At 36.7% G+C, this 26,528-nt stretch overlaps 2 protein-coding genes and 1 long non-coding RNA gene across 3 annotated transcripts in view; all 3 read left to right on the top strand.

Annotated features, from left to right (window-relative positions):
• LOC119794821 (glial fibrillary acidic protein-like) overlaps positions 1-2,403 on the top strand; it is a 16,636-nt gene extending 14,233 nt beyond the window's left edge. The window contains exons 12-13 of the mRNA XM_038302531.1: positions 1,089-1,150; positions 2,024-2,403. Of these exons, the coding sequence (XP_038158459.1) occupies positions 1,089-1,150; positions 2,024-2,032 (71 nt within the window). The 3' untranslated portion in view covers positions 2,033-2,403. The remainder of the gene's footprint in view (positions 1-1,088; positions 1,151-2,023) is intronic.
• A 6,357-nt stretch (positions 2,404-8,760) lies between these two features.
• On the top strand, positions 8,761-13,549 carry LOC119794806. The gene is made up of 3 exons (XR_005282261.1): positions 8,761-8,868; positions 11,723-11,985; positions 13,512-13,549. It is a non-coding gene; the product is annotated as an uncharacterized LOC119794806 (long non-coding RNA).
• Positions 13,550-15,824: 2,275 nt separating this feature from the next.
• Positions 15,825-25,600, top strand: LOC119794896 (protein CIP2A-like). Its single transcript, XM_038302657.1, has 6 exons — positions 15,825-15,830; positions 15,908-16,087; positions 16,320-16,528; positions 16,601-16,641; positions 18,363-18,436; positions 25,541-25,600. The coding sequence occupies exons 1-6, from the start codon at positions 15,825-15,827 to the stop codon at positions 25,598-25,600; spliced, it is 570 nt and encodes a 189-aa protein (XP_038158585.1).
• The last annotated feature ends 928 nt before the right edge of the window (positions 25,601-26,528 follow it).

Here is a 26,528-nt window from a genome sequence, read left to right on the forward strand (position 1 = left end):
CAGCAGAATTGTTGTTTAGAAACATATTTAGATTGTAGAATTGCATGTTAATTCCAATGCACTATTAAAACCCATAAAGAAAAATTAAAAAATACCCCATTTGGGGTAATATAGACTTCAAACCAGGAAAGTCGGATGCAGGTTTTTAAAACTTGGGCAGATAAGGAGATAAAATCTATTAAAGATTTGTATTCTTCAAACAAATGTAGGTCTTTTGAGGAACTAGTAAATGCATTTTAATATACCTAAAAAGCACTTCTTTAAATATTTACAAATAGAGACAGAGAGAAGTTTAATGTCGCACATATACAGAATTATAGAATCAGAATTAAAAGAATCATCAATGAATAAATTAGAAGCCTTAGGAAAGACTGAAAAGAAGATCTATGTGAGAGTGATTGGACAGAGGAAGCGCAGATTTAAATTAATGCAATATAAATGGTTGATGCACACTTGCATAACTCCAGCTATTCTACATAAGTATAATGAAAATATTCCTGATACCTGCACAAAATGCAACAAACTCAAAGGTGATTTTTACCATTGCATGTAGGAATGTGAACTTATGTCTTTCTGGAAAGGGGTGAACGATATGATCAATAAAATGATAAGTATTAATCTACTATTATCAGCAAAAAAATTTGTTTTGCTCTTATATCCTCCTGAAATGCCTTTGAGAAGAAAGGAATGTATTTTCCTTGACATGTGTTTGCTACAAGCTAAGCGCCTTATAGCTCTGCTTTGGAAAAAAGTCTAAGCACCACATTTAAATGACTGCCTGAAAGAAATGGCAACTAATTTAACAAATTTGAGGAGATATGGTAGCCATTCTTATCCTCTCTGGAGATACCAACTGAGAAGCATTTTATTTTTATTATTTATAATTTTGTTTTTTCTGTTATATGGTTGTAATTTTAATTTGGTGAATGTTTGGATTGTTTTTATATACTGTGCTGTACTGGCCTTCAGTATGTGTTTATAAGAATGTTAAAATTCAATAAAGAAAATAATATTTGGGGGGGGAAAAAATAGGAAAGTAAAGAGACTGAACTAATTTTATTTATTTTTTTCTGGTTGTGTTGAACCAGAGATCGGCTCTGCAGAGGAAGATAAGAGCGGAGATGAAGCAGCAGTTAAAAGCATATCACAGGTAAATAATGTTGCATTAACACTGGATATATAACAGCACTCTGCATGAAAAGATAAACACAACATCTATAGTTTTATTATCTAAACTGAGCTTTATGTATTAAAAAACTGCAGGAGGCCCCATCTATTGTTCATCTAATAAAGGAAATAGGCTTTGCATGCTATACCTCAGCATTACACAAGTAAATCTATTTATTAGAGAGATTTGATTGCTTTTATTTATTTAATTTTCATGATTAGGCAATGTTTATACCATCAAGGGGAAATCAACTGATTTGCAGTTGTTTAAAGGTAATAGCTACAGGTGGACTCATGCTCACCTGCTCCCCTCCCGTTCTGCTTCTAAGGCTTTCTGCTTCTTTAAATCTGTACCAGCTGCATCTAACAATTATTTAGCAGATCGTTAAATCTGTAAAATAATTTTTCAATTATTCAATTAATAATCAGACGGCTAAAGGTTCTTTACAAAACATTTTATTATGAAATTAAAGCAGGTGAAACCAAAACGTTTCCACTAGAGGAGTGACAGACCTTACTTTTTTTTTTTTTTTTCTTAAATGCAAAACGTTTATATATTTTTTAACCATTTTAATGTGCTCTAAGGGTTTTTTTTCTGGCACTGAAAGACATTTTTTAGGTAAATCACAGTCAGTGTCATGCTGCAAATCTCAATAACTGCTAATTTAGAGCTAAAATGTATGATTTATGGCTCAATTGATGAAATTTTACTTCCGTTTTTATTTTAATCAGGAATTTATGTAGAGAAATCTGTATTTTTTGTGAAGCTTGCTGCAAAAGCAAGAGAAAATTCTTCACTTCTTTAGATTTCTATAAAAGCAGAATACTAATTAATGTTTGTTTGCTTCATCATCAGGTGGATTAGAAGTGACAGCTTCCCACAGAGAAGGAGAAGGGGATGAAATGAGACAACAACCAGATTATGATATAAAATGTATAAGATAATGATGATCAATTATTTATTACAGCTTATGATTTTTTTCTGATATATGTATTTATCTTTTATTTTGTGATTTGTTTCTTTGCCTGCTGTTTCCTGTTGAATGAGTAGAACAGGCTTGAAGTTCAAATATATTTATAGTTTGTGAATCTTAATGCAAATATTCATATAAGCTAGTTTATGAATCGTACTGCAACATTGTAGCATTATATGAGCTCTTTGTTATATTAAACCACCAGATTAGTAATAACAACCAATCTCATGTATTTACCATCAATAAAAACAATCCTATCGAATGAGAAATATGTTTTTCTTTATTATTAAACAACAATCCAGTGTGACTCATTTATACTGCAGGCCAAGAGTCTGAGATGCTTCTCCTCACATTAAGCACATAAATATATCATAATGAAAATCTAAAATACTATCTTATTATCTAATGCTAATCTAACAGTATAATGAGACAAAAACACAGATAGAAACAGCAAATAATGACTCAGAGGAAAATACTGGACTATTCTGGAGTGGCCTCTGTCATAGGAAAAGAATATTTAACTATTCATCCTAGTTAAATAAACTGAGATTTATGGATTTCACTCAGTCGGCACATTTATTCATATCTTTGCAAAGAGAGAACAGTTCATCATATGGCCTTTGTGGCACAGCATTCTGCTCTGTTCTGATCTGGGCAGCGTTCGTCCCCCCCTACTTACAACAATGGAAAGTATTCAGAGTCAAAACAAATTACACACACTTTGGTTTACAGTAACATGTTATGAATAAACCTTGAGAAAGAACCTGATTTGTTATGGGAAGAAGCTATGTCTGCTCTACAAACACTATCCTGCAGGGAATAGTGTGGCCTTGAAAGCGAAACAGACTGAGTGAAAACTGTTATAGTGAGTAAATAGGATAAATTAATATATAATAGAAGACAGATAACATTTTTCCTGACAACCCCTCCAAGAGGCCTGACCTAAATCCTATATTGAGCATCTTTGAAAGAGGCTAAAACATCCTGTTTGTAAAAAGCCTCCTTCATCAACTAGAGCAGTTTGATCATGATTGGAACAAAATACCTACTGGAAGGTCTGAAGCATTGCTTCTTCTTCTGGAGACGGTTTGCATAGCTCTTATGATGATTGCTGATGCACTTTTACTTTGGCTCGAGGGCTTTGGCTACTTTTTGCTGTATTCAGATCAGGAGCAGTAAAGGAGAAACACTGAAGAAATAAAAGAGAGAAAATCTTATTTTAGCATGCAATAAAGCAATAAAGAAAACAGTTAATAATTGAGTGGAACTTAATAAATATGGGAAATTGTTTTAATTTGTGTTTAACACAGATACAGAAGTGAAAAGATCTGGAAAGATCATGCAACGGGTGTGACGCGTTCTTAATTCAGCCGTTCTGTCACTTCCATATTTACTAGAAAGTTTAACAAATTTACTTAAAAATTGTGATGATGAATGCCAGAATTGGTTGGAAACTGCTTTAAGTAAGCAGAAGATGGCTGACAGAGTGACACCTGTCTTTGAGCAGGCTGGCTGATGAGAATCATGTGAAGGCAGGCTGGACACAGGCACCTGGGAAGGCTGGCAATGCTCACAGCCACTGGAATGAAGAACCAGGGAGGGTAGGGTGAACTCAGGACCACGTAAAGCTGGTGGTGCACACAGTCACTGGTATGAACCTCTTGCGTGAAAGGCAGAGACAATGTGGCGGAGACTGACAGAGAGAGGCAAGTAATCGGCATGAACCCAGCTGGGAAGAATGAGGGTAATTAGGGGAGAGGTAAGTCCAGCTATTTACTCTAATTAGCAGAGTGGAATTGGACCAAGTGGTAATTAACAGGCAGGGTGCATAACAACATGTTAACCCTTAGAAAGTGTTGGTAGGAAAAATCTATCTCTTATTATTTCCCTTTAAAATAAATGGATTTATTTGTGCTGCATATCATTCATTCAGGCCTTAGAGCTGCAAGGTCACAAAGTGTCTAAGGTAAAGTTGTTTGGGAGTGTTTGGGATGAAAAGAATGCTTCTCATAACAAACTAGACTGTTTCTCAGGGATTATTTCACAACATTATGTGTTATCTTGTTTCTTTTTACTTTGCAAAGTAAAATAAAGTAGCGACTGAGTGAGACCCATCAATCTCTGTTTATTTAACTGGGGTGAATAGCTGAAAACCTTTTCCCCATAAGAATATGCAACACAACAGATGACATTTACCTGATAAGAAATATTTCAGATTCTGATGTTTATGATTTGATGTACAGTGTTGAATGTGGCCTTATCTTTACAGGTAACTTGATGAAAGAAGTGTAGGGCTGTCAGCTGCTTTGAGGAGCGCTAAACCTGATGGCTAAAACTAACACAGTGTTGCTTTAAGGTGTCACAACAGTAACTAAATTTTAAAGTTTACCTGTTTATCTTGCAAAGAACTTGTTTAATATCTTAAATTCTGTGTTAATTTACTGAAAATGAACCTCAAGACATGAACAGCAATACAATCTCTGTCTAGCTCTGAAGGAACTATTGAATGTGATGTAATGGAAGTCTGACATTTTGTTTGAGGTCCATCCATTGGCTCTAATCTAAAAGTTTGCTTTCAGTCTATAATGAAACGTGAAGCTAGTAATAAATCTTTAGGGATTTCCTCGTCCCATGACATTATATAATCATTTCCTCTAAGATACTGAGCTTCCTCTAAGATATTTAGTTTACCACACAGAACAGGAACTTAATCCGCTGTTACAGTTAAAATTTAAAAAGTATTTAGTTTCATAAACACTCCTCTTGTTTCAGATAAATGGTTCTGTTTTTCGAAAAGTGTAGCATCTATTTTCACTTTCAGAATGACAGTGATAGGAGAGGCTTAACGTCACACAGAAAACTGTACAAATGATGTTAAATTAAACTAAACCATCAAGAGAGGAATGTCAGGCCCTAAATGAATGAGGTTTTCTAGTTATTTGGACTTTTTTTACATTTAAACTTTTCCTAAAAGCACATGAAATAACTATTGGAGAAAGTACATCCATTGACACAAAGTTACCTCTTTGTTTCCTGGAATCAGCAAACTGCTCTCTCTCTTTTGATCACAATCTAACAAGCTTTTACAGGAAGAACCTCATTTTTATCAGTCCAGCTAAACTTGAATTTCCTTGTTGAAACAAGGAACTAACTAAAGTTTTTCTAAAAGGGTTTTGCCCCAGGGAACGAAAGTCAAAATGTCAGGGTTTGGTTGAGGTTTTGAGGACCGAAATGCAGAGGCTGTGACACAGGTGAGTTCTTGTAGTTTTAACGGAGTTCTCAACAGGTAACAGATGCAGGAATCCAAAAATCCAAAGCAAAATGCAAAACAAACCAGAACCGTGGAGACATCAGGGAAAACATGCAAGAAGAGGCAGTGAAAGACGAGGAATCAGCACTGAGGACCTTCACAGGGAGAGTTTATATGGGAGACTGAACAAAGACAGGATGAATGAGCTGATTGGGAGCAGGTGTGAACAAAGGATTCTAGAAGGAGCTAGAGAAAAGGAGACCAACACAAGAGGGCGCCAAAGAAAACCCTAAGAACTCAAATATAACCAGAAAACACAACAAAATAGGAATCAAACCAATACAACTAGAAAACATGGAGAAAGGTAAAACTGAATACTCAAAAGAAAACTAAACAGAACCAAAACAGTGTCAAGGGTAGTATGGAGGTATGGTAAAGACCCAAGTGCAGAGACCGAGGCAGCTGATGCATTTGGAGATTTATTGAAGGGGATGGCAACATCAGAACAAATCCAACAGGTACCAGAACAGTACAGGAGGTAATGGAGAATCTCCACAAAATGATCTGCTGCACAGGAGTATAAATACTGGGGAGAAACAATGAATGGATAATCATCGGATAGAGAGCAGATGTGGACAGAAAGAGCTGAAAGGGAACTGAAGGGAAAAGGAGAATCGGACAAGGGGGCAATAGTGAGCAACAGGGAAAGATGATAGGGCTTAAATCTAACTGAAATGACCAATTTGGCCAAAAGGAATAAATAGAAACACATGACGACAAATTGAAAAGTTTTCACTGAAAACTAAATTATGGGGAAAAGACTCAATAAACTTAGATGACTAATATGCCATGGAGAAGATAACAGAAAACAATAAATATGAAAAACCGGAGTGAGGATTCGATACCAAGAAAGTGGAAAAGAGAAAACTATAAGAAACAATAAGGAAGAAGTCTTTCAAAAATGATATAAATCTTAACGGCAAACACAGAATAACAGAAATCAAAGAGTAACTGAAAACCCAAACTGAAAACCTGAAAAGAACCAAACAAAAATCAGAACAGCAGGTAATGACACCTAAAGTTTTTCACAACTGACAAAAGCCACTGAACCAGGGGAGTCCAGTCTGGTTTAATGCACGACAAAGACGCTAAGTTCGAATCCAGTGACCATCATGTCATATCGCCACGCTCAGGTCTGTTGGGATTTGTGGACTCCTCATTATGTGAGCTCGTTTTGCCCATTTTGAAAGAGGGCTCCACTGTATCCTATGAAGCCTTTTCCCCCATAATTAATTGCGAGTCCAAGCAAAATGGCTGCTCCATGCTCAGAGGAAAAAGGGAAATGTTGCCAAACAGTGTTAAATATTGGAAGTGCAGTTCAACATGGTACAAGTAGGTGAATAGTTCTGTCTAGAATTGATGAAAATATTTTTTTTAATGGTTATTGAGTCAGATGTGTGGCGGATTATTTTTGTCTGTCCCTGTGTAAATGTGTGTGGCGGTCATTTAAGGACAGATTCCATATCTCTGCAATGTAGGGACTATAAATCCTATAATCGCGATGACGGCACTGCCTTCGAAGCTCCTCAAAGATTTCATTAGCACCCAGAACAATAGTGAAAGTTTGGTATCCATTCTTTGCCTGCTTTTTGTGTCAGCCGTTGTGGTTGCTAGGTGACAGAGCTGTTCATACGGTTGCAGTTCCCAATTCTCTTGAGTGGTGCTCCACTTTACACGAGTGAATAAAGTGAATGTTGTAAAGTGAAGGTTCGCAAGCAAGAACGATTGTAGCCAGTTTGTCGGAAGCATCTTGCTAACCAGTTAGCAACTTAGTGCTAGTAGGTTCTGAATGGGAAATTCCATTGGGACCAAGTAGCATTTAGAAACGACGCTGTCAAGGAACGCTATGGACAGAGAAAACATGCAAGAGGAGGAGAGTTTAGTGTCGGAGGTCGTGGATGAGTCTCCTCCGTCATCCATTTTTTATTTAGAGGAGGAAAGCGGGGACGAAGATGTTGTGGAAGAGGACGCCAGGGCTTACAGCCGTACATGTTAGCTCGCAAGGGCTCAAACATGGGCTAAAAGACACAGATGTCCATCCCCGTGAACACTGGAACGTAACTCAATTTTAAATTAAATAATGATTCATATTTCAACCGTTGCGTATATTAGCTGCGACATATGAATAAAGATGCTATGACTCAGAATTTTTGATTGACAGATGACTGTTGATATATGATTGGCCGAATTTAGGTGCACAAGCTGACGTATAACTTACTGGCCTGCATTTAAATAATAATAATAAAAAAAAAAAAAACTGATTTTAAGACAGGATGTTTTCTTTAAACTGAAATTTTCTATCTTTTGAGACAATATCATCTGATAAAGCAAACATTTATAAACATTTTCTGTGTCTTACAGTGGAGGTTTAGATCAGCCATTGTGGAAAGAAAATCCCCCAAAACAATCTGAGTGACTGAAAGAACTTCATATTGTTTTTGGGGAAAGAAAATTAGGTTTTGAGGAAATTTTCTCACTTTAAGTTTTGGCTGCAAAAGTTATTTCTAAAAGCTTGAATAAAAGTTTGGTTGAAAAAGCAGCCCTGACAAACCTGGTAAACATGTAGGAAAGTCCTGAGGCTACTTGGCATCTTCAGGATGAACATGGGCCTCATTTCTTGTCATCAGTTTCAGAAACAAAAACCAACTCAACATTTTTAGTCTGAAACTTTTAGAGCATTCTGGAGCTATAGATTTAGGAACATTCACTAACTAAAACTTTTTCATGCAGTCACAGGTGTCTGAAATATGGGGTCTTACTTTCAATCTAAGTTAAGCTGTTAAAGGGGTTTTTCTTAAAGGAAAAGAAAATCCGATATATTTTACTATCGTCAGGTTGCTTATCAGACATTTAGGTCCTCTTAAAGAGGATTAAATTTCGGTTTGAAGCTCATTGTTTTCTACTTTCTCTTTGGTTATCTGTTTCCTTGATGGGAAAATGTAAGGAATTTGGAGCAGGTGCATTTCAAGGGTGTGGACAAACTATACCTGCATAAAAGGATGGAAAATCAACAGGATCACCGGACAGAGAGCTGAAACAGCCACCTGCAGAGTTTCATCCACTCCACCTCACTAACGGTAAGATAAGAAGTTCTAAAGGTCTCCAATCTCAGATTCTATTTTACTACAGACTACATATAAACCTATGTAGATTTCTGCTCAATGAGTGTCTCTCTTCTTCATCTGTATTCTTATAAAGGTAGAATATTTCATGCTTGGTCTGTATTTGTTTATGTTAGTTCTTTTCCTTTTCTGTTAATTATTCTCCCTCACTCAGCTTCCCTGCCTTCATTCTGCTGCAGATGTTTCCTCTGAGTAGTTCAGGCCTCAGTAGTTAAATTCATCGTTTTCATTGTTTGCTGCAGGATTCTTCTGTTAGACGTACCGTTACTCTTTGACGCCGCACTCCAAGCCTCCTGTAAGTTCTCTTTATTTCATTATTAAAGTATTCATTTATTAAAGTGCATATATATCTGCTTGGGCAAAATAATTAAATTATGACCTAACTGTTTTGCTGGTAATCCTTTTATTTGGGTGGAATTAAAACAGTTCTAAGAAGAAGCAGAGTTTCATCACCAAATTTTAGTAAAGCAGCATCTGTTGCTGGAAACAGGTGAAACAAATATTATCTTCAGGGGAAATTTTGTTTCTGGAAAGGATGTTTTTCCCCTACAAAAGTTTCTGGTAGTTTAGGAAATGATTTGGAGGTTTGCTACAAAAAAAAAAAAAAACAATGCATCTTTAAATATACATTATTTTTGTTTTAGCTTTTGATTTTAACTTTTTAAAGCCAAGTGTATCACGTTTCATACATGAGTTTTTGAGGCTTCTGCATCATCAGTGTGATATTTTCGTACTTGAAAACCCTAACTTACACAATCAGACTCTGTAGTGAACAGAAAAAGTGTAAAAGAATAAACAAAAATGCTTAATGTTTAAAAATTCATGCAAATAAATGCTGTAATTTAAGTAGTTCAGTTATTTAATTTGTCAGAAAAGTAATTTACAATTCTGTTTTTTTTTATTTATTTAATCTTATGTCTATTTTTTCAGGCTTTAAAGGGTTGAACACTTTTTACTATATTTCTTTTTTTACTGTTTATTTTGGAGAAACTCTTCAGTTTCAGTTTAATTTTGTCAGTTTATTTATTTACAACAAATATAATTGAAAGCACTTTACAGAGAAAATTCCATACAATCACACAGACGGGTTAACAGTTTTTCTATCTAAGGAAGAAGCAGCTGCACTGCATCGAGCACGTTAGGTGAAAATAAAGGTGGACCCTGGTAGATGCCTTCTGTTTGCGTGTCGTTGCTGTAGCTGTTATTAATACTAAAGCATGACAGTTTTTAGTCATGTTTAAACTATGTCTTTCTTTATCTTCAGTTGACAGTGATGCTCTTTTATATAAGTGTTTTTTTCTCTTTAACAGTCTGGAGGAAAAAACAAGAACTCCAGAAAAATGTTATAACTTTCCTATATTATTCTATGTTCTGATGTCAAATGCATTCCAATACTTCTTGCTCTCAGGAAGAACAATTCGAGTCTTTGACAGATGGAAAACCTACCGCAGTGAACTTCCCACATGTTTGCTGCCCTTTATTTGAAAGCAGGATGAAAGGAACTTAGGTTTGCAGGAAAGATCAGAAATGTGGGACTCAAAGGAGTGAGCTCTGCCTCTATAGATGGGTTGCAATGCTGCACCTCTAACAATCATCTCTACATTAACAGATTAAATAAAGTCACTAGTTGAAAGCAAACAATTTAATGCAAACCTGAAAGTTTTTTACTTAAAGAACAAGAATTATGTCTAAAATTGGATTTCACATATCTACACACTTTCAGATCCTCCATAAAAAATAAAAAAAAAGTGCAGCAAATAAACTATTAGGCAACCAGTAAAGGAGGGTAAGGTACGGGCGGTTTCCTTTAACATCAGCATTTATGGAATGAGACGAGTCCAGAAAACTTTCATTTCTGAAGCGTTTGAGGAAGTTTACGATAAGTTTGTTCCCTTTGGTCCTGTGCCAAAAAATCTGTTCCTAGAAATGACTCCTTTCATTTTCACAAGGCAAGGCAAGGCAAGGCAAATGTGTTTGTATAGCACTATTCAGTTCAAAGACAATGCAAAGTGCTTTACATGATTAAAATACAGGAATAAATAAATAAAATAAAAAATGCAGAAACAAAAAGGAATATTAAAAACAGTTGGACTAAAGAAAATATGTTTTAGTGCATCTTAAGTCTTTTCACCCAAGTATGGAGATAAGAGTACCATCAAAAAAATTATAAATAGGCATCTGAATTTGTAAATGTAAGTCAATAAAGGCGGCCTTCCGTGTTCCAAAATCAACATTTTTCTGAAGGCTGTGGGCGGCAACAGGTGGGGTTTCATAAACGCACTAATAATTTGGAAAAATATATATTGTTTATTTCCAGAAAAGAAATAATAAACTTAACTTAATCTGCTGTTACAGCCTTCAAAAAATCTTTTTATCACCTCCTGTCCTCACACCAAACATTTGAAGAACATCTAAACCATCCTCCCAGCCCTTGCTGAGTGTTCCCAATCTTCTAAATTTGTGTAAAATTTGTGTAAAATTTACCAAAGTAAACGTAGGATAAACTTAGCAAAAATTCCAAATATAAAAATGATAGATCTTGGATTCAGACTTACTTAGATATAATTGGTCTAAAAAATTAAACTGAACTTGTTATTTACAATTCTTTTTACATAAATGGCCACAACAAAAGGTAAATAAATGTAAGATTTGTATTTGTTCCTTGTCAGCATACAAATACATGTGATGTCAGTTGTTTCTTCTGAGAGAATAAAACTTAGAACTTTCCAATACGTAGAAAAGAGTAGAAATGTACAATCCCTGAAGATGCTGTTACACTCCATGCCAGCTGGTGGCAGTAAAACCTCTGAAGAACAAACCATCAATTACGATTATTTGACTGATGGTTCTGTTTTTGTCTTCTGGTTTAAAAGCAGATGGAAAATAACTGAGGTTCAGAGCAACCAGCTGGGAATATAACAGCTTTATCAGGGGATTTATTTGGACATTTGTGATTCATATTTGCATTGTTGCAAACGTCTTAACTGGATTCTCACAGAGGAAACATCTGATGTCACTTATATGAGAGTTATTGATGTCAGAATTAAGGACTGTAAGAAAAACAAGATGCAAAACAGCAAAGGGAGAAAAGTGGACGTGTGAGAGGATGAGGGTGAAGACGATTTAATTATTTTTCCTTCCTTTTTCAGGTCCACATATTCTTCAACATGGGGTCTCAAAAGCCTTTTGATTCAGATACAATGAAGGAGCTGAATAACCGCTTTATCTGCTACATCAATAAGATCCGGTCCCTGGAGAACCAGAACAACACACTACAAGGAGAGCTTGATATTCTGAAAGAGACACAGTCCAGCCTGTTCAAGGAAGAGCAGAACCGTTTAGATGAGCAGATCACGTCCCTGAACAATGAAAAAGAAAACTTAAGGGAGCAAATAAATGAACTGAAGGAGAGGTAAGGAAGTAAGGGTAATGTCTGCATTCAGCACTCTACTTGTTTTGTGTTACTTTTTCACCATACATAATACAACATATTTCACTCAGATTTGATCTGACTGCTGTAGTAACAGATGCAGGTCTTTTGGGGTGCAGCCTAGAATATCCCCAGACTGAAGCTGTAGCTCATGAATCTATAAAATAGCTCAATAATATTCATACGGGAGGAACTCCTGCTACTGGTATTCATGTGCTTCTCCAGGGCCGTCCAAGGTTTTGTTTCACTTGGACGTTTTTACCCCAGAAGTAATAGACACGATGAAATACATTCATTGTTAAAGCTGTTTTATTACTCTTACAACTATGGTTCCTATTTACAGATTTTTAGAAATATCTGTATTCCAGTGGGTTGGAAGACAAAAAGTTTGGGAACCTCTTTGAGCAACATTAAGAGTTTGAGTCAGACAAATAATTTAACTATTGTTAAGGAAGAAATTATTCTAAAATAGTTAACTTTGGAAAAAGGTTGGCTTTCTTTCTTCCTTTCCCAGGTCCGCTCGGCGAGCTGCGTGTGGCCACAAGGAAAACCAGCATTGCGTGTTGACATCACAGAATTACAGAGTTTAATCCAATATAAGACAATGCATAAACTTAGAAATAAGACAATGCACAAACCTACACCAGAAACTGCAGAACAAGGGAGATATATATTCAATTACCTGACATAAATGGAGAGGAGGAAAGAAAGCAAAGACGTACAAAGACATCTTTGAAGAGTTGCAAGAGCAAATCTGATTTTTTACTTCTGTGTAGAAAGTTTTAACCTCTTGTATTTAATTTATTCAAACAAGGCTGGCTTTTGCTCCTCCAACCAGGAGCTATCTCTGAAACTTAGAGCTTCCCCTAATTTACGGCAAACATCTGGCGTCCAGGAATTCTAAAATCTTCTGGCTAAAGAAAACATGAGATAAGACCTCACAGAATAGCTGTGGAATCTTCCTACCATAAATTCTCCGGAACAAACTTAAATTCAGTAATCTGGTTCAAGGAAAGGTTATCTTCACAAACTTGTTCAAAATTAAGAAATATGTTAAAAATGAGAGTGCTCAACATACCTTTTACACATGCCATAAGATTAACTGTATTAAAGACTAAAAATAATCATTTTTCTTTAACACTATCTGTATCCTGCAGAACACTACAGATGAGGAACCCCCCTTACCCAGCAGCTGCAGCAAATTAGGTTCTTGCAAATGCCTGGAAATTTGTTATTGATGATCAAAAATGAATGAAGTGGGGGCTGCATAAAATTTGGAGAAAAGCAGACATAAAATATGTAAAAATAAAAGTATCTAATTATTTTTTTATCATTATAAAATGAATTATTTTCAAATCGTTATTATAAAAAAACTTGAAAAATTAACATCTTTGAGTAGACTCTCTCTAAAAGTGAACCATGAGGCTCCTCCTCTCTCCATCATGTCAATGATTATTTAAAAAAAACAACACATTTTAATACATTTCCACTGATTCTCTGTTTTCCAGCTTGAGAAATGAGACTAATAAGAAAGATGAAGCAGAGAGAAAAAAAAAAAAATCGGAAAATGTAAGTAAAATACAATTTTTTTTCATTTTATTTTGATGTAATTTTAACCTTTAGAAATTTGGAGTAACTGGACATATTTAGTTTATCAAGATTAAGGATAAAGACAGCTTTCTGAGTCTGCAAGTATTTTTTTGTATGAGTTAATAACCTTTTATGGTTCAAAGAAAGTAAAATATTTCCTGTATAACTATAATCTGCTATGAGTCACATCTAAAAACTGTTGATCTAAATGACAGTAAGCTACGGGTGAAAAATTAAAGATGTTTTAATATAATGTTAGAATAGTGATGAGCGTTGCCTCATAACAGACGGAGGGAGGTGATGTTTTATGCCATATCTGCTCAAGTTTAGCCTTTTAAACCCATCATAGCATCGGATGTTTCTCTTAGTTTGGAGATATAGTTGATGGCTTGGATGAAGTCATAACTCATAACATCTGTCTTCGTTGATGGTTACTGACCAAAATACTAACTCTGTGAAAATCTAGAAACAGCAGGAAGAGAAGAAGAAGCTGGAGACTCAGATTTCTACCCTGAGGAACCATATAATTCAGAAGGTGCTCATTGTTCTCTCACTTATTGTCCTTTCTTCTGAGGCTGTGGGGGTGTGTGTGTGGGGTGGAGGTCAGTGTGTGTGTGACATCACCAAAACAAACTTCCTTGTCAATAAGACTCTATGACTAAAGATTATAAAGATTTCTTTTTTTTTTTTTACACATAATCCTTCAAAGAAGAAACAACTTTGCAGCTCCAATTTTAAGCATAAATATTTAAAGCTATGACTTATCACAAATCTCTACATCACTTCTGAATCTTTTCCAATTTTCTGAGCAAAATAAAGTTGCAATAACATTTAAAAGACATGTGGATGTGTTTTCTAAAAACAAACAAAAAAAGAACCTCAAATTTCAAAAGCAAAAGTATAAAAAACATTAATTTATTTTCAGTTTTGCAGGGTAAGTGCTTAATTTGAACAGGTGTTAGATAATAATTAAGGCTTTTATTAGAAGAAGGTAAGTGTGTTAAATGAAGTGTTGGGAGTAACAGCTTTACAGAATAATGGTGTTGGTAACTGCTGTAGTTTTTCATCAAATCAGTAGTCTCACTGCTTACTTTTCACTGTGCAGCATCATTACTTTACTTGTGATCCAACATGACAGTCAAGGCTCAAAAGAGGACCCAGTATTCAAGGCAGACAGTCAGATATTTTAAAGAAAGGCATTAATTAAAGATCTGCAGTGAGCAGCTAGGGCATCTAAGGCAGGAAATTTTGCAGGAAGAGAACACAGGTTAGTGACCATGTCTATCTGGCGGATGAATATGAACGTGTGAGTCACTAACCTGGTCTTAAAGTTCAGTCTGTGCCCAGAGGACGAGGTAGCCAAACCTTTTAGCTTCTAACCCACTGGAATACAGGTAGAGGGTCCCAGATGCTGTAGCCCCTGAGGTCAGAGAACTGGCACAAGAAAAGACTAAGGAAGGCCGACGCCAAGGACGCGCTCAGGATTCAGAACCAGGAGATCAGAGGTCTGAAAAGGTTCTAGAGGGAAATCCAGGATGGTGTCAGGAATCAGTTCCAAGTTAGGTACACAGACAGAAATCCCGCAGGAGTCCGAAGACAGGCCAGGCAAACAGACCAGAACAGGAACAGGCAGGCTCAAAGGTCCAAAGGCAGAGCGGGTCAGAATAAGGCAATCAGAACATAATCAGATACGCTAGAGAACTATATAGATAGACTATATAGACTTGAAAGCAAACTGAAAAAACCTCTAAAATATTTTGTTCCTTCAAATAGACCGGTAGTTGATTATAGAATACCTTCCTGAGGATTTTTGAAAGGAATGGTATTTTAGAAATAGGCATATAGTCATCCAGAACAGAGGGATCCAAGCTGGGTTTCTGAATTAGAGATTGGACGACTGCATGTTTTAAATTTCTAGGAACTACACCTGAAGACACACTGCTATTCAAAAGAGCAAGCACTGAAAGACCTATTGCTAGAAAAACATCTTTAAATGATCTGGTTGGAATAGCCTCATCCGGGGAACCTGTTGGCCTTAAATGACTAACCACCTCTTGCAAAGACACTAAGGTCAGAACAGTCCTACAAGAATAGGGAGAACATGCTAACTCTATGCAGAAAGGGATTTGAACCTGTAACCTTGTTGCTCCAAGACTCATGCTAACAAGTAGCTATCCATCTTTCTGTTGTTTTGAACCTGGTGAAAACCCAGATGTTCAAAGAAAGGAATGATGCCTGTAGCTGGCGTCCGTAGTTTTATTAGTAACATCAGTACAAACACAAATACTCATGGGACTTTGACTTCATCCTTCAGCAGAATAAGGAAGTTGAAGAAACTAAGAAGTTGAATGAAACACTTAAAGGTCGTCCTGCAGACAGTCCTGATGGCTATAAGAAAAACTTGGACAAGATTTTGGAAGAAGTAAGGAAACAGACTCAAAGTTTTGCAGGGAAATGCAATGATCCCGAGCATAAAAAGATCAACCCATCCGAGGTAAGTTGGGGTCAATTTTATTCTTGTTTAAATGTGCGGTTGTAAATTTGTTGTATTTAGATTTATAATACCGCTCGATCAAGAAAGATTTATTAAAGGCCGGCTTTACAATAACCATAGAATTGGATCCAATCGGTCAGAGTCCAAGTCTATAGGAGACAGTTTTTAGTGTTTCCTCTTTTCTTTTTGAGTTTATATGGAAGTTAACCTCCTGTTCTCTGTCAAAAACCAGATAAAAAGCTTACAGGAAAAAAAGAAAAAACTAGAGGAAGAAATTAAAACACTTCAAATGGAAAATCAAAATCTCCAAAAGGACAAAGAAGAAAAGGAAAAAGAGCTAAACATCAGCCAGAAAGAATGCATAGTTCTGCAGAATAAGGAGATGGCCATGATCGCGGAGATTGCTGCCTACAAGACTCTGCTGGAAGTTGAGGAGGATAGGTAATATATAAAAGGATCAAACTATTTAAGTTTCCAATGAGAATTAAATTCTAATAGTGTGGCCCTTTCCAGAATCAAGTCAACTGTGGAGGATGTTCCCCCCACTCCTGGAGGTAAGTGAGCTGAAGACTTAAAAATATGAACACAGCACCTAAAGTTCTGCTCCCACAGACTAACAAGGTAAAGCTTTACAACTAAACCCCAGATAGTCCTGGAAATCCCTCCCCTTACACTTTGACTCCATCTGTTGTTGGGTCATTCAAGGTACCAGAAATTATTGCCAAATCTGTTTTCTGGGTAGTCCAGAAGTTGCTGGACCAGAAACTATGATAAATATAAACAATAAAATGCTTGGTGCATATGGTCACGTTGCAAAAAGTAGATGAATCCATCTATTTCAATTTGAATTCTACCCCATATCATCTGGAACGGCTCTTGTGGATAGTGTTCGCAAAAGGGACGGACATTCAGTACAAACCTTTAACCTGATTGGGTAAATCACCAAGCAGAACCTTTCAGCAGGTTAATCCAATCACAGCAGCAGTAGCAGCTGTGTCGAAATAAATTGAGAAATAAAACTCTTAACAAATCCAGTCCGGAGGAACAAGCATGCAAACATCTTCCCATCCACAAAGGCACAAATCATGTCATTTTGTCGGCTTTTCAAAATAGAAATAGAGGGAATTCCTGCTAACACCGGTGCAGGCATCTTTGTTTTGATTCAGCCTTCTGCATTTCATTGGATCTGTTTGCTTCTACCGAGATGTATTTTCAATTTAATTTTTGTCTTAAGTGTTAGTTATATTTGAAGACGGATAACCTTTAGCACCTAGCTATATTTATATAGATTCATCCATCCGGCAGTATACGAACGAGAGGCACGGTACACCCTGGACAGGGCGCCAGTCCGTCGTAGGTCTATATAGATTTGGGAAGCTACATTCATCCTTCATAAATATCTTTAGGCTTATGGCCATGTGAAGGCACAAATGTGTACCACTTAACTTCACAAATCAACATATTTTTGGTCCAAGAAAGTAAGCCATTGGGATTTGAATTTGCAGGCCGACTTTCATGATGTGCTTTAGCTCAGAAAGGCATGAAGCAGGCAGATAAAAATACAAACAAAACATTTTTATGCATCTTTTAACCTCATTGATTAAGACCATAAAATATGGAAAAACACGCTTTATTTTGAGCTTAATCAGAACAATGACATAACCATTAAATGGGTAAATCCACAACTTCCTTACAGCAAGTTGGGTTTGGGAGGCCACAAATATGCATGGGTTCAAGAGCAACCCATCTTGGCCCAGCCAAGCCTGTCAGCTGCCCTGGCACTGGACTCTTATTGGTTCTGATGGGAGCAGTGATGATTATAGGCTCTATCAGCAGCTGGGAGGAGGGATCTGTGAAAATGCTCCTTTATGCACCTAGGGTGAACGAAGGAGTATAAGGTGCACCTAGGATATGGAAGTTGTTAAATTCTGTAACAACTCCATGCATGGTGTGGAAGACATTGTTCAAAAGTGATGTAATTTTGTTAAAGTCCTTTACTCTACCAGAACATGTTCTGTGTCCAGGGGAGATTTATTCAATCACTTCCTCTCAGCTGCTGATAAGCTACTGCTCCATCATACTCCATCATAGAAAAAGCAGGATACCACCTACAGAGTCAAAGAGGGTCTTCAGTGGCACTCTTGCTATCCTTCCCTTGATTTTCTTATCTTTCTTCCAGTCTTTTACAGAAGCAGAACTCCCTCTTCAACATTTTTAAAGAAAATCTAAGAGGAGGAAAACTAATTCTTTCTTTTATTTCCCTCTGATTACGCAGGACCAAATAGCACCCCAAAGAACAGCAATCCTAAATCTCCCCTCACACCGCAACCAGGAATGATCTTCACTGCTGTCCTCCTTGAACAATTTGAAGTTTTTTGATTACACACAGTAAGGTATAATAGTAGCTATAGCCTTTTGAAACCCAGGTTGCTCTGATGCAAAGTGACAAAACAGACAAACACTCCTGGAAAGTCTGGTTGCTTCTATTATTTAACTAATTTTAAAACTCAGGCGTTTCCTGCTCCAGATCAGTTTTCTAGTTTTCATGGGGATCCAAAGAATGTTCCCTTGTCAAAATTCCTCTTACTGGCAAAGCATTCTGGGAAAACCTCCAGAGGGAGGAGTCCAATAGGCTGTAGAGTCTGACTGATAGGAGATTTTGAAGGCCGATATCAATATTGGGGGGATTAAAAAAAATAATAATAATATCTGATATATTAGCCGATATCCAATATATATTGGCCAGAATATATATATAAAAAAATAATGGTTAAACATGGAGTTGGACTATGGTTGGACAGTGCATACATGGTATGTATGCACTGTCCAACCATAGTCCAACTCAAATTCTCATTATAACCAAAAATATGATTCAAGACAAAGGAACAGAACATAGAACTATAGAAATAAAATAAGTTCTCCACCCATTCAGAAAAAACGCATCAATAATTTATGTTTTTCTTATTTACTAGGAAGTGTAAAGTTCCCTCCCCACTGAACACAAGGGACTAAACTAGATTTAAGCAACAACACTGCAGCTTTCTACTTAAATCCAAACAAGATTAAAACGAAATAAAGAAGTTGGAGCCTTTTAATAATTTTTTTATGAAAACATTCATTTCTGAATTTATGAGCCCCAGTACAACCTGCATGTCAGCATTAAGTGTAGTGCGATACGATATAATTATCTTATATTCATTTTGAAATTATGTTTATTTCACAAAGAGCTAAAACTTACACAGGGCTAAAATAAATAAAATGTTTATATCAGCCATATTTGGCCGATTATTAACCCAGATGCTAAAATCTGGTCGGGCTCTATTGGACAGTTTTATCAGTTTTATCAGATGCTCAAACCTAATCAGCTGGTAGTCCATGTTGCAATTCTTTACATATCTGTGAGGTATTCCTGGGCCACCCAGAGAAAAATTTGTTAGATAAACCCTTTACTGAACAAAACATCAAAATAAGTAATTCAATTCAGTTTATTTCATTAGCGCCAATTCTCATCACATGTCATCTCAAGGCACTTTACAGTTCACCTGATCATCCAGTCAAATTGATTTAAAGTTTTCTAAGGAAAACCAGTTGGTTGCATCGACTCATTGACTCAAATGCAATCCCTCACACTAAACATGCTTGTGGCGACAGTGGAGAGGAAAAACTCCCTTTTAATAGGAAGAAACCTCCAGCAGAACCAGGCTCAGTGTGAGCGGCCATCTGCTGAGGCCCACTGGGGTTCAAGGAGACAGAAACATAGATAGAAAAAGCAACTGTAAAAGGTGGCCCCGTCCAGGAAACACACAGCCAGGCAGACGAGCTCCGAGCCAGCTCCCATGTCAGAGGATGAAGAGAGCACATCCAGTTAGAGTCAGAGAAACAGGACTACCCTGGAAAACAGGCAGATCTCCAACATCTATAAAAAAAGTACTATGGCCACTCGAGATTAGGATAAGCCAAAGAAAAGCTCTTGTGAATCATAACAGCTCTACTATTGTGAATGGGTTGGATGTATCCAGCACCACTGTGAACCAAAACAAAACGTCAGTCTCTGCGTCTCTTATGGCAAATTCCAGTTCAAGGTCCAAAGTCCTCTATAAAGTATTCCAGTGGGATCTTTTAGTACTTTTATGTATATTTCTGTCAAAAAATGACTCAGGTAGCAGTAAATGAGTAATATTACTGGTTACCAACTAATTCTGGTATCAATAAGTCAGAAAGTTAAGAACCGGCTGTTTAATGTTGCATAGACCATCCTGGGTTTTAGGGTTTTTTTTTAAATTGATATCCATCAGACAAAAAAGGTAAGGCTGATTTCATTCACATTTCTGGTCATATTTATTTTTTTATATATTAGTCAACTTTTTCATATAGAGATCAGAACCACATACAATAGAAACAATATTTGTAATAAAACCTGTTTTAAATTCTATCCAACTCTGTAGAATATTAAGCCATAACCTGTGCATTTATCCATGTAAACAATTATTAGACAAGTTGTGTCTCAATAATGTTTGGATCCAAAAGTCTAATTAATTTTCTGGGAATTCAAACCCTGTTAATCCAAATACCTTCAATTTATAGTAAATATTTAATGAAACATAATGTTTCTCTTTACCCTGCTTATAATGTATAGAATCCTAATTTGTCTTTTTCCCTTCATTTCTAGCTGGACGGCAGTAAGAGAGGAGAGTAAATGTTTCCTCATGGAGCAGTTTGGAAAAAGCTAATAATGTTAAAAAGTTATTGAAACAAAAAAATACATTATAACCTGCACTGCTTATGACGTGTTTCCTTTGCTGTCATTTATTGCCTTTCTATTCTTCCTTTTTTTGCTAGTTTATTCAGCTGAATATGTCAGACATGCATGAAATTCTTAACTGTTTCCTGAATCATTACATCAAAAAGGCATTCACTATCCTTTCTCTGTGGAGGCCTTCAAGATCCAGTAATGGCTTTTGCCAGAGAGTCTTGGAAAACTGCTCAACAAATAATAAAAAATGAGCCGTATTCATCAAGCAGATCCTCCATTTGGTATAACAAGAAACTGCTAATAGGTAAGAAAAGCTTCTTTTGGGACAAGTGGGTTAGATCTGGAATTCACATTCTTGAGGATGTGACGGGACACGCAGGATTTAAATCCATCAATGAAATTTAAACGAAATATAATTTGTTCAATTCAGAAATATGGTGAGATTTACAAATCAGACATTGCTTTCTCTCAAACGAACATATTCAGTACAGTCAGACAGAAATCCAGGTAATATCCCATAAGACTGGAGAGAAAAACAGAAGAGCTTCATATTTCTACAAACTTATTAGAAGTACGCAGGCACCTAAACTGGACGGGATTCAAGCATGTTGGCCATGAGATTCCAGGAAATGATTGGGAAAAATTATGCTAATCATGGCACTGTTATTTGCGTCAAGCATAATCTCAACTAATTCTTTTTAAGATATCAAATAGATCCTACTGGACATCTTCCAAATTGGCAACCCCGGGGTACACATTTGGTCAAAAACCCTGCATTATGTTTGTTAGTATTACTCCCAGATTATATTAAAATGTCAAAACATCAGAAATCTTGGCTCTGTTTAGCTAAGACAACAGGGTGCAGGATAACTTTACGCCAATGGAAATCTCCCACTCAGTCCATGTTTAAGGAGTGGATACAGGGTCCCCTATAGGGCGGCTGGGAGGGAAGACATATTTGATGAGGTGTGGGGCCCATTCCTAGCTCAATTGCTGTAAGGATGTCTCCTTCTTCTTATATTTTATTAGATACAGGAACAGGATTGCTATAATAGACTTTCTAGGGTGTTTTAGTGTTTTGTTTTGCGAATTATGTTATATGTTGTTGGTCTGGCTTGTTATTTACATTGTTGCTGGACTGCTTTTTCTTTCTTTCATTACTCTTATTATTACTCTTATTATTTTGCCTTGTTTTATGCTTATTTGTGTAGGGAAGACAAAAGAAGCTAGTCAGTTGCTAACTTCACACAGGATGTTTTTCTTATTCATGTTACTGTAACTAGATAATGGGTGCTCTTCTGTATCTGTGACAAAAAAAAAACAATAAAAAATATATATATATTGGTGTTTTTGTGACGTGGTTAGTTCTGTAACTTAGACAAGGGGTCTTCCAACACTTTCCAGGTCAAGACCTACAAACTGATGGCGAGATGGAGCGGGGACTCCCTAATTATATATATATATTGTATGAAATTGTGTTAAATCAAACTGGTCCTATAGTCTCTCTATTACTGATGGAGTCATGTAACGAAGGTAGTTTCACTATTGAAGTATTTCCGATTCCTGGTTGATGGGACAGGTGTTGTGAATGAAACGGTGCCCAGCTTGAAAGAGCTCCTGTGTGTCGCTGAATGTGTGCATTGATGACTGAAAGACATCTTCTGCCTCCATTTATCTGTTTACTACAGTGTGTTGAATTCATGTTAATGTGGATTTAAAGACATTTCAATTAGTGGAAAAGAATTGCAGGGGGGAATATAAAAAAACTAATCAACCAAAACTTTTGCGACCCCCATGCAGTACCTCTGAGGACCCCTAGGGGTCGCAGACCCCCTGTTGAAGACCTCCACTTTAGACCAAACAACCTAATTTGAATGCCTTGAACACTTTGTGTTTAATTGATTTCTATGCTCTGAAGGAAGGATGAAAATACAAACACTTAGTTGCAAAATGAGAAGATCTATTTACCTGGTTGGTGTTTGTGGAGCAGCTTTAACACAAACACTGATAAGCAGCAGCAGCAGCTTCTGTAATTTGTCACCTAATGCTGGATTCTTCACCTCAGACCCATCCTAGAGAAAAAGAAGCGTCACTGTCTTCCTGCTCGCTAATGGCTGCAGAGAAACAAGCAGGGCGGAGCCGTTGGCGTGAGGCGGAGAAGACAGGATCATAGGGTGTGGTCTAAGAATGGCTGACAGCTGGTAGCATTGAGTGGTTGGGACAAGGATGACGTCCAAATCTAAACCACTTCCTCTCCAGGGGGGGACCTAGAGGGGTTGCCAGGGGGGCCAAGGCCACCCCTAGTCAAACCACGCCTGTGGCCATCCCTTCCAGGTAATTTGTTACTCTAAGCCTGTAGGTGGCAGCAGAGATACCCTAATGCAGAATTTCCTACTTTGGCATTTTAACGCTGGTTTATTAACCAAAAACTGAATGCAAATATGCTGCAAAAAATAATTTACAGCAATATACTATAAAGAATGTTTGCTGTGCAATGAATTGGTTTTTAAATTTAATGTGGGAGTTTGTCTCTGCAGTCAACTAGGAGTCTACTCTACAGATAAAGAACATTGATCAACCCATTTAATTTATATATTATGTAAAACCATACATTAATTCATTGGGTAATCGGGAAATACCCACTGCTAACAGTGAACTGAACACAGCTATAAGGAGAAGGCTCTAAGTGGCTGCAGCTGTATGAAGGTTTCAATGTTTGGTTGAGATTTGAGGACCCAAATGCAGAGGCAGGGGGTTTGAGGTGAGTTCTTTCAGTTTTAATAGAATAATCATAGTTAACAGAGGAAGCAATCCAAAAAATCCGACTTAAAATGTTAAACTAACCAGAACCATGGAGACATCAGGAAAACAAGCACAGGGAGCCAGGAAACACTAGGAACCAGCACTGAGGACCTGCACAGGGAGAGTATTCATGGTTGACTGAACAAGGACAGGACTGATGAGCTGATTGGGAGCAGGTGTGAACAGAGGCTTCTAGAAGGAGCTAGGGAAAAGGAGACCAACACAAGAGGGCGACAAAGAAAAGCCTAAGAACTGAAATGCATCCAGAAACACAACAAAATATGAATTAAATCAATAAAACTAGAAAACAAAGAAAAACATGAATCAACATGAACCTGAAAACTCAGAGAAAACTTAACAGAACTAAGACCATAACAGAAGGAGTATCACGGCCATACTAAGATCATTGTGTGATTATGAGAATAAAGTCAAAATTTAAATAAACTCATATTAATAATCTCATGGTAATTAATTACTAATGAGCTTATTTAACTTCTTATTTAACTTGGCATTAATGTGGTAATAGTACGACTCAGTCTGGAAGCATTTACGCTTTAACTTGAATCTTGTAATGTTAAAATTTTATTCCTGCAATGTGACTTTATTCTGAAACAATTATATTATGATTTTATTCTTGTAAATATGATTTTATTTTCCAAATAGCGTGACTTTATTCTCATAAAGTCTCAGTAATTGTATTACTTTAATTTGTAGACCAAGTATTAAGACTTTAGTCTCATATTATGACTTAAGTTTTGTAATTTGTAAAATAATTCTCAGTTTGTCCCCAATAGTTTTCATAGCAGCTAAACATTGGAAATAGGAGAGAGAATCAGCCAGACTGAGTCACCACATGAATCAGCTAAACTAAGAAAAAATGTAATTCTTGCAACCTGTATCTTCAAAATTAAACGAATTATTAGGAAGCAATATCATGATGACTTACTTACTTTTTGGTGTTTTTTGAAGCGTATGGTGATCTGACCATAAACTGTTTTTTTATACATGACCGAAGGAATACACGCCCGTTGAGGTAGTTTAAAGTCTATTTTACGAACAACACTAAAGGGATAGACGCAATAGACTATAGGTATGCTGGTCTGATGGGGTATGGTGATCTGACAGAACACCTGTATCCTGTAACTGTGACATGTTTCCTTTGCACTAAACACCTGAATCAAATAGCGGACCTAGCAGGAAACAGGAGATAAGCCTCTGGTCCAACGCCCCACCTGGCTTAAGAAACCTGTTCAAAGACTTACTTTTACTTATTATTTAGGTAGCACACACATACCATACTTATCTTATTCTATTCTTATATCTTATTTTTAATTAGAATCTTATTTTTCTCTCTTCTGTAAACAGTTCCACTGGAAGAAAAAGATTTCCCGCAGGGGATTAATAAAGTTATTCGGATTCTGATTCATGAAGCCCTTTGGTAGAATTTAAATGAACCATTTTAATCTAGATTAATTCCAATATTACAGTGAGATTAATCTGGATTAAAAAAGTAATCTATGCCAACCACTAATATATATATATAGTGAAGAGAATTGGTCATAGCACTGATCCCTGTGGTACCCCACAGGTAACCCTGGAGCATGAGGAAGATTTATCATTAACATGAACAAACTGATATCGGTCAGAGTGGTTTAAATCTTATTTAAGATTACATTCTAGTGCTGTTCCTTTAATTCCTACAAAATATTCAAGTATTTCTTAAGGAATATTGTGATCAACTGTATCAAATGTAGCACTGAGATCCAACAGGACTAGAACAGATACAAGTCCATTATCTATGGTGACCAGATTTGGTCGAGAGTAAATCTTTGTCTACGTCATCATCATCATCCAGATGAAGAGCTGAGGCTGAAACAGCTGCTCTTATGGCTCATCAGAAGCTGCTGAGGGAGAAACCTGCTCTGGAGGAGCAGCTGAGGAGAAAGGAGGAGGAGTAGCTGTTGGACATGGAGCTGAACTTTCCTCTCATGAGCTAATGCTTTGATGCCCAGTGATGCTGCAGAATCAAATTCAATAATTCAGTTGCAGGTTCCTACTGAAAACTATCCCCACAGCATGATGCTGCCACCACTGTGCTCCACAATGTTTGAGATGCTCTGTGCAAACAAACCTACTTGGGGCTCAGAAATGTAGTTATGTTTCAATCAGACCAGAACAAATTCTCCTGCAGGGTTCAGGGAGACTTGGATAGATTTGGTCCTTCTGGTCTGAACTTTATTCCAGACACATGGAGAACCTGAAGAACCCGACCAGTACTTCTTAGAGATCCCTGCAGCTCCTTTAGTGTTCCTGGTTCTGACCCGTTTCTGTGTTTTTCGCATTCTGGAGAACCAGACAGCTTTTCTAGTGTCAGACTTGGTCCCGGTGTTCTCCAGGTACCGATGCCTCTCTTCAGTGTATGATGGTAAAAATGGAATAATGTGGTATTGTTTAGTGTTCTTCTCCTGACTGATACCTTTATGCACTGAGATTTATTTGTTCCTCTGGAACGTCTGAGCTTCAGATGTGAGCAAAGTTTGTTTCCAGGTTCAGATTATTCAGATAATTCTCCTTTATTCCAAATCTGACCTCAAAGAACATGGATTTTAGGATTACATCAACCAGATTATAGCAGAATATTTGACACTTATAAAAGTAGGAAATTATTTCTCATGATCTTCTGTTTTATAGTCACAGAAACCTGATATTTTATCAGCTCTGTTTCTCTTTTTGTTTATCTGAATTTCTAATCTCAGATTCAATCATTGATTTCCTGACATATCGAAACTAGAGATTTTTAAAACAAGCTTGAAACGTCATTGTTTGCAGGAAAACAGATCCTGAAATTAATCGCTACCAATTACCTACATGTTATCTATTTAAACT

Source organism: Cyprinodon tularosa, unplaced genomic scaffold (assembly GCF_016077235.1).
Source record: "Cyprinodon tularosa strain WSP-4 unplaced genomic scaffold, ASM1607723v1 ctg1130, whole genome shotgun sequence".
NCBI lineage: Eukaryota > Metazoa > Chordata > Actinopteri > Cyprinodontiformes > Cyprinodontidae > Cyprinodon > Cyprinodon tularosa.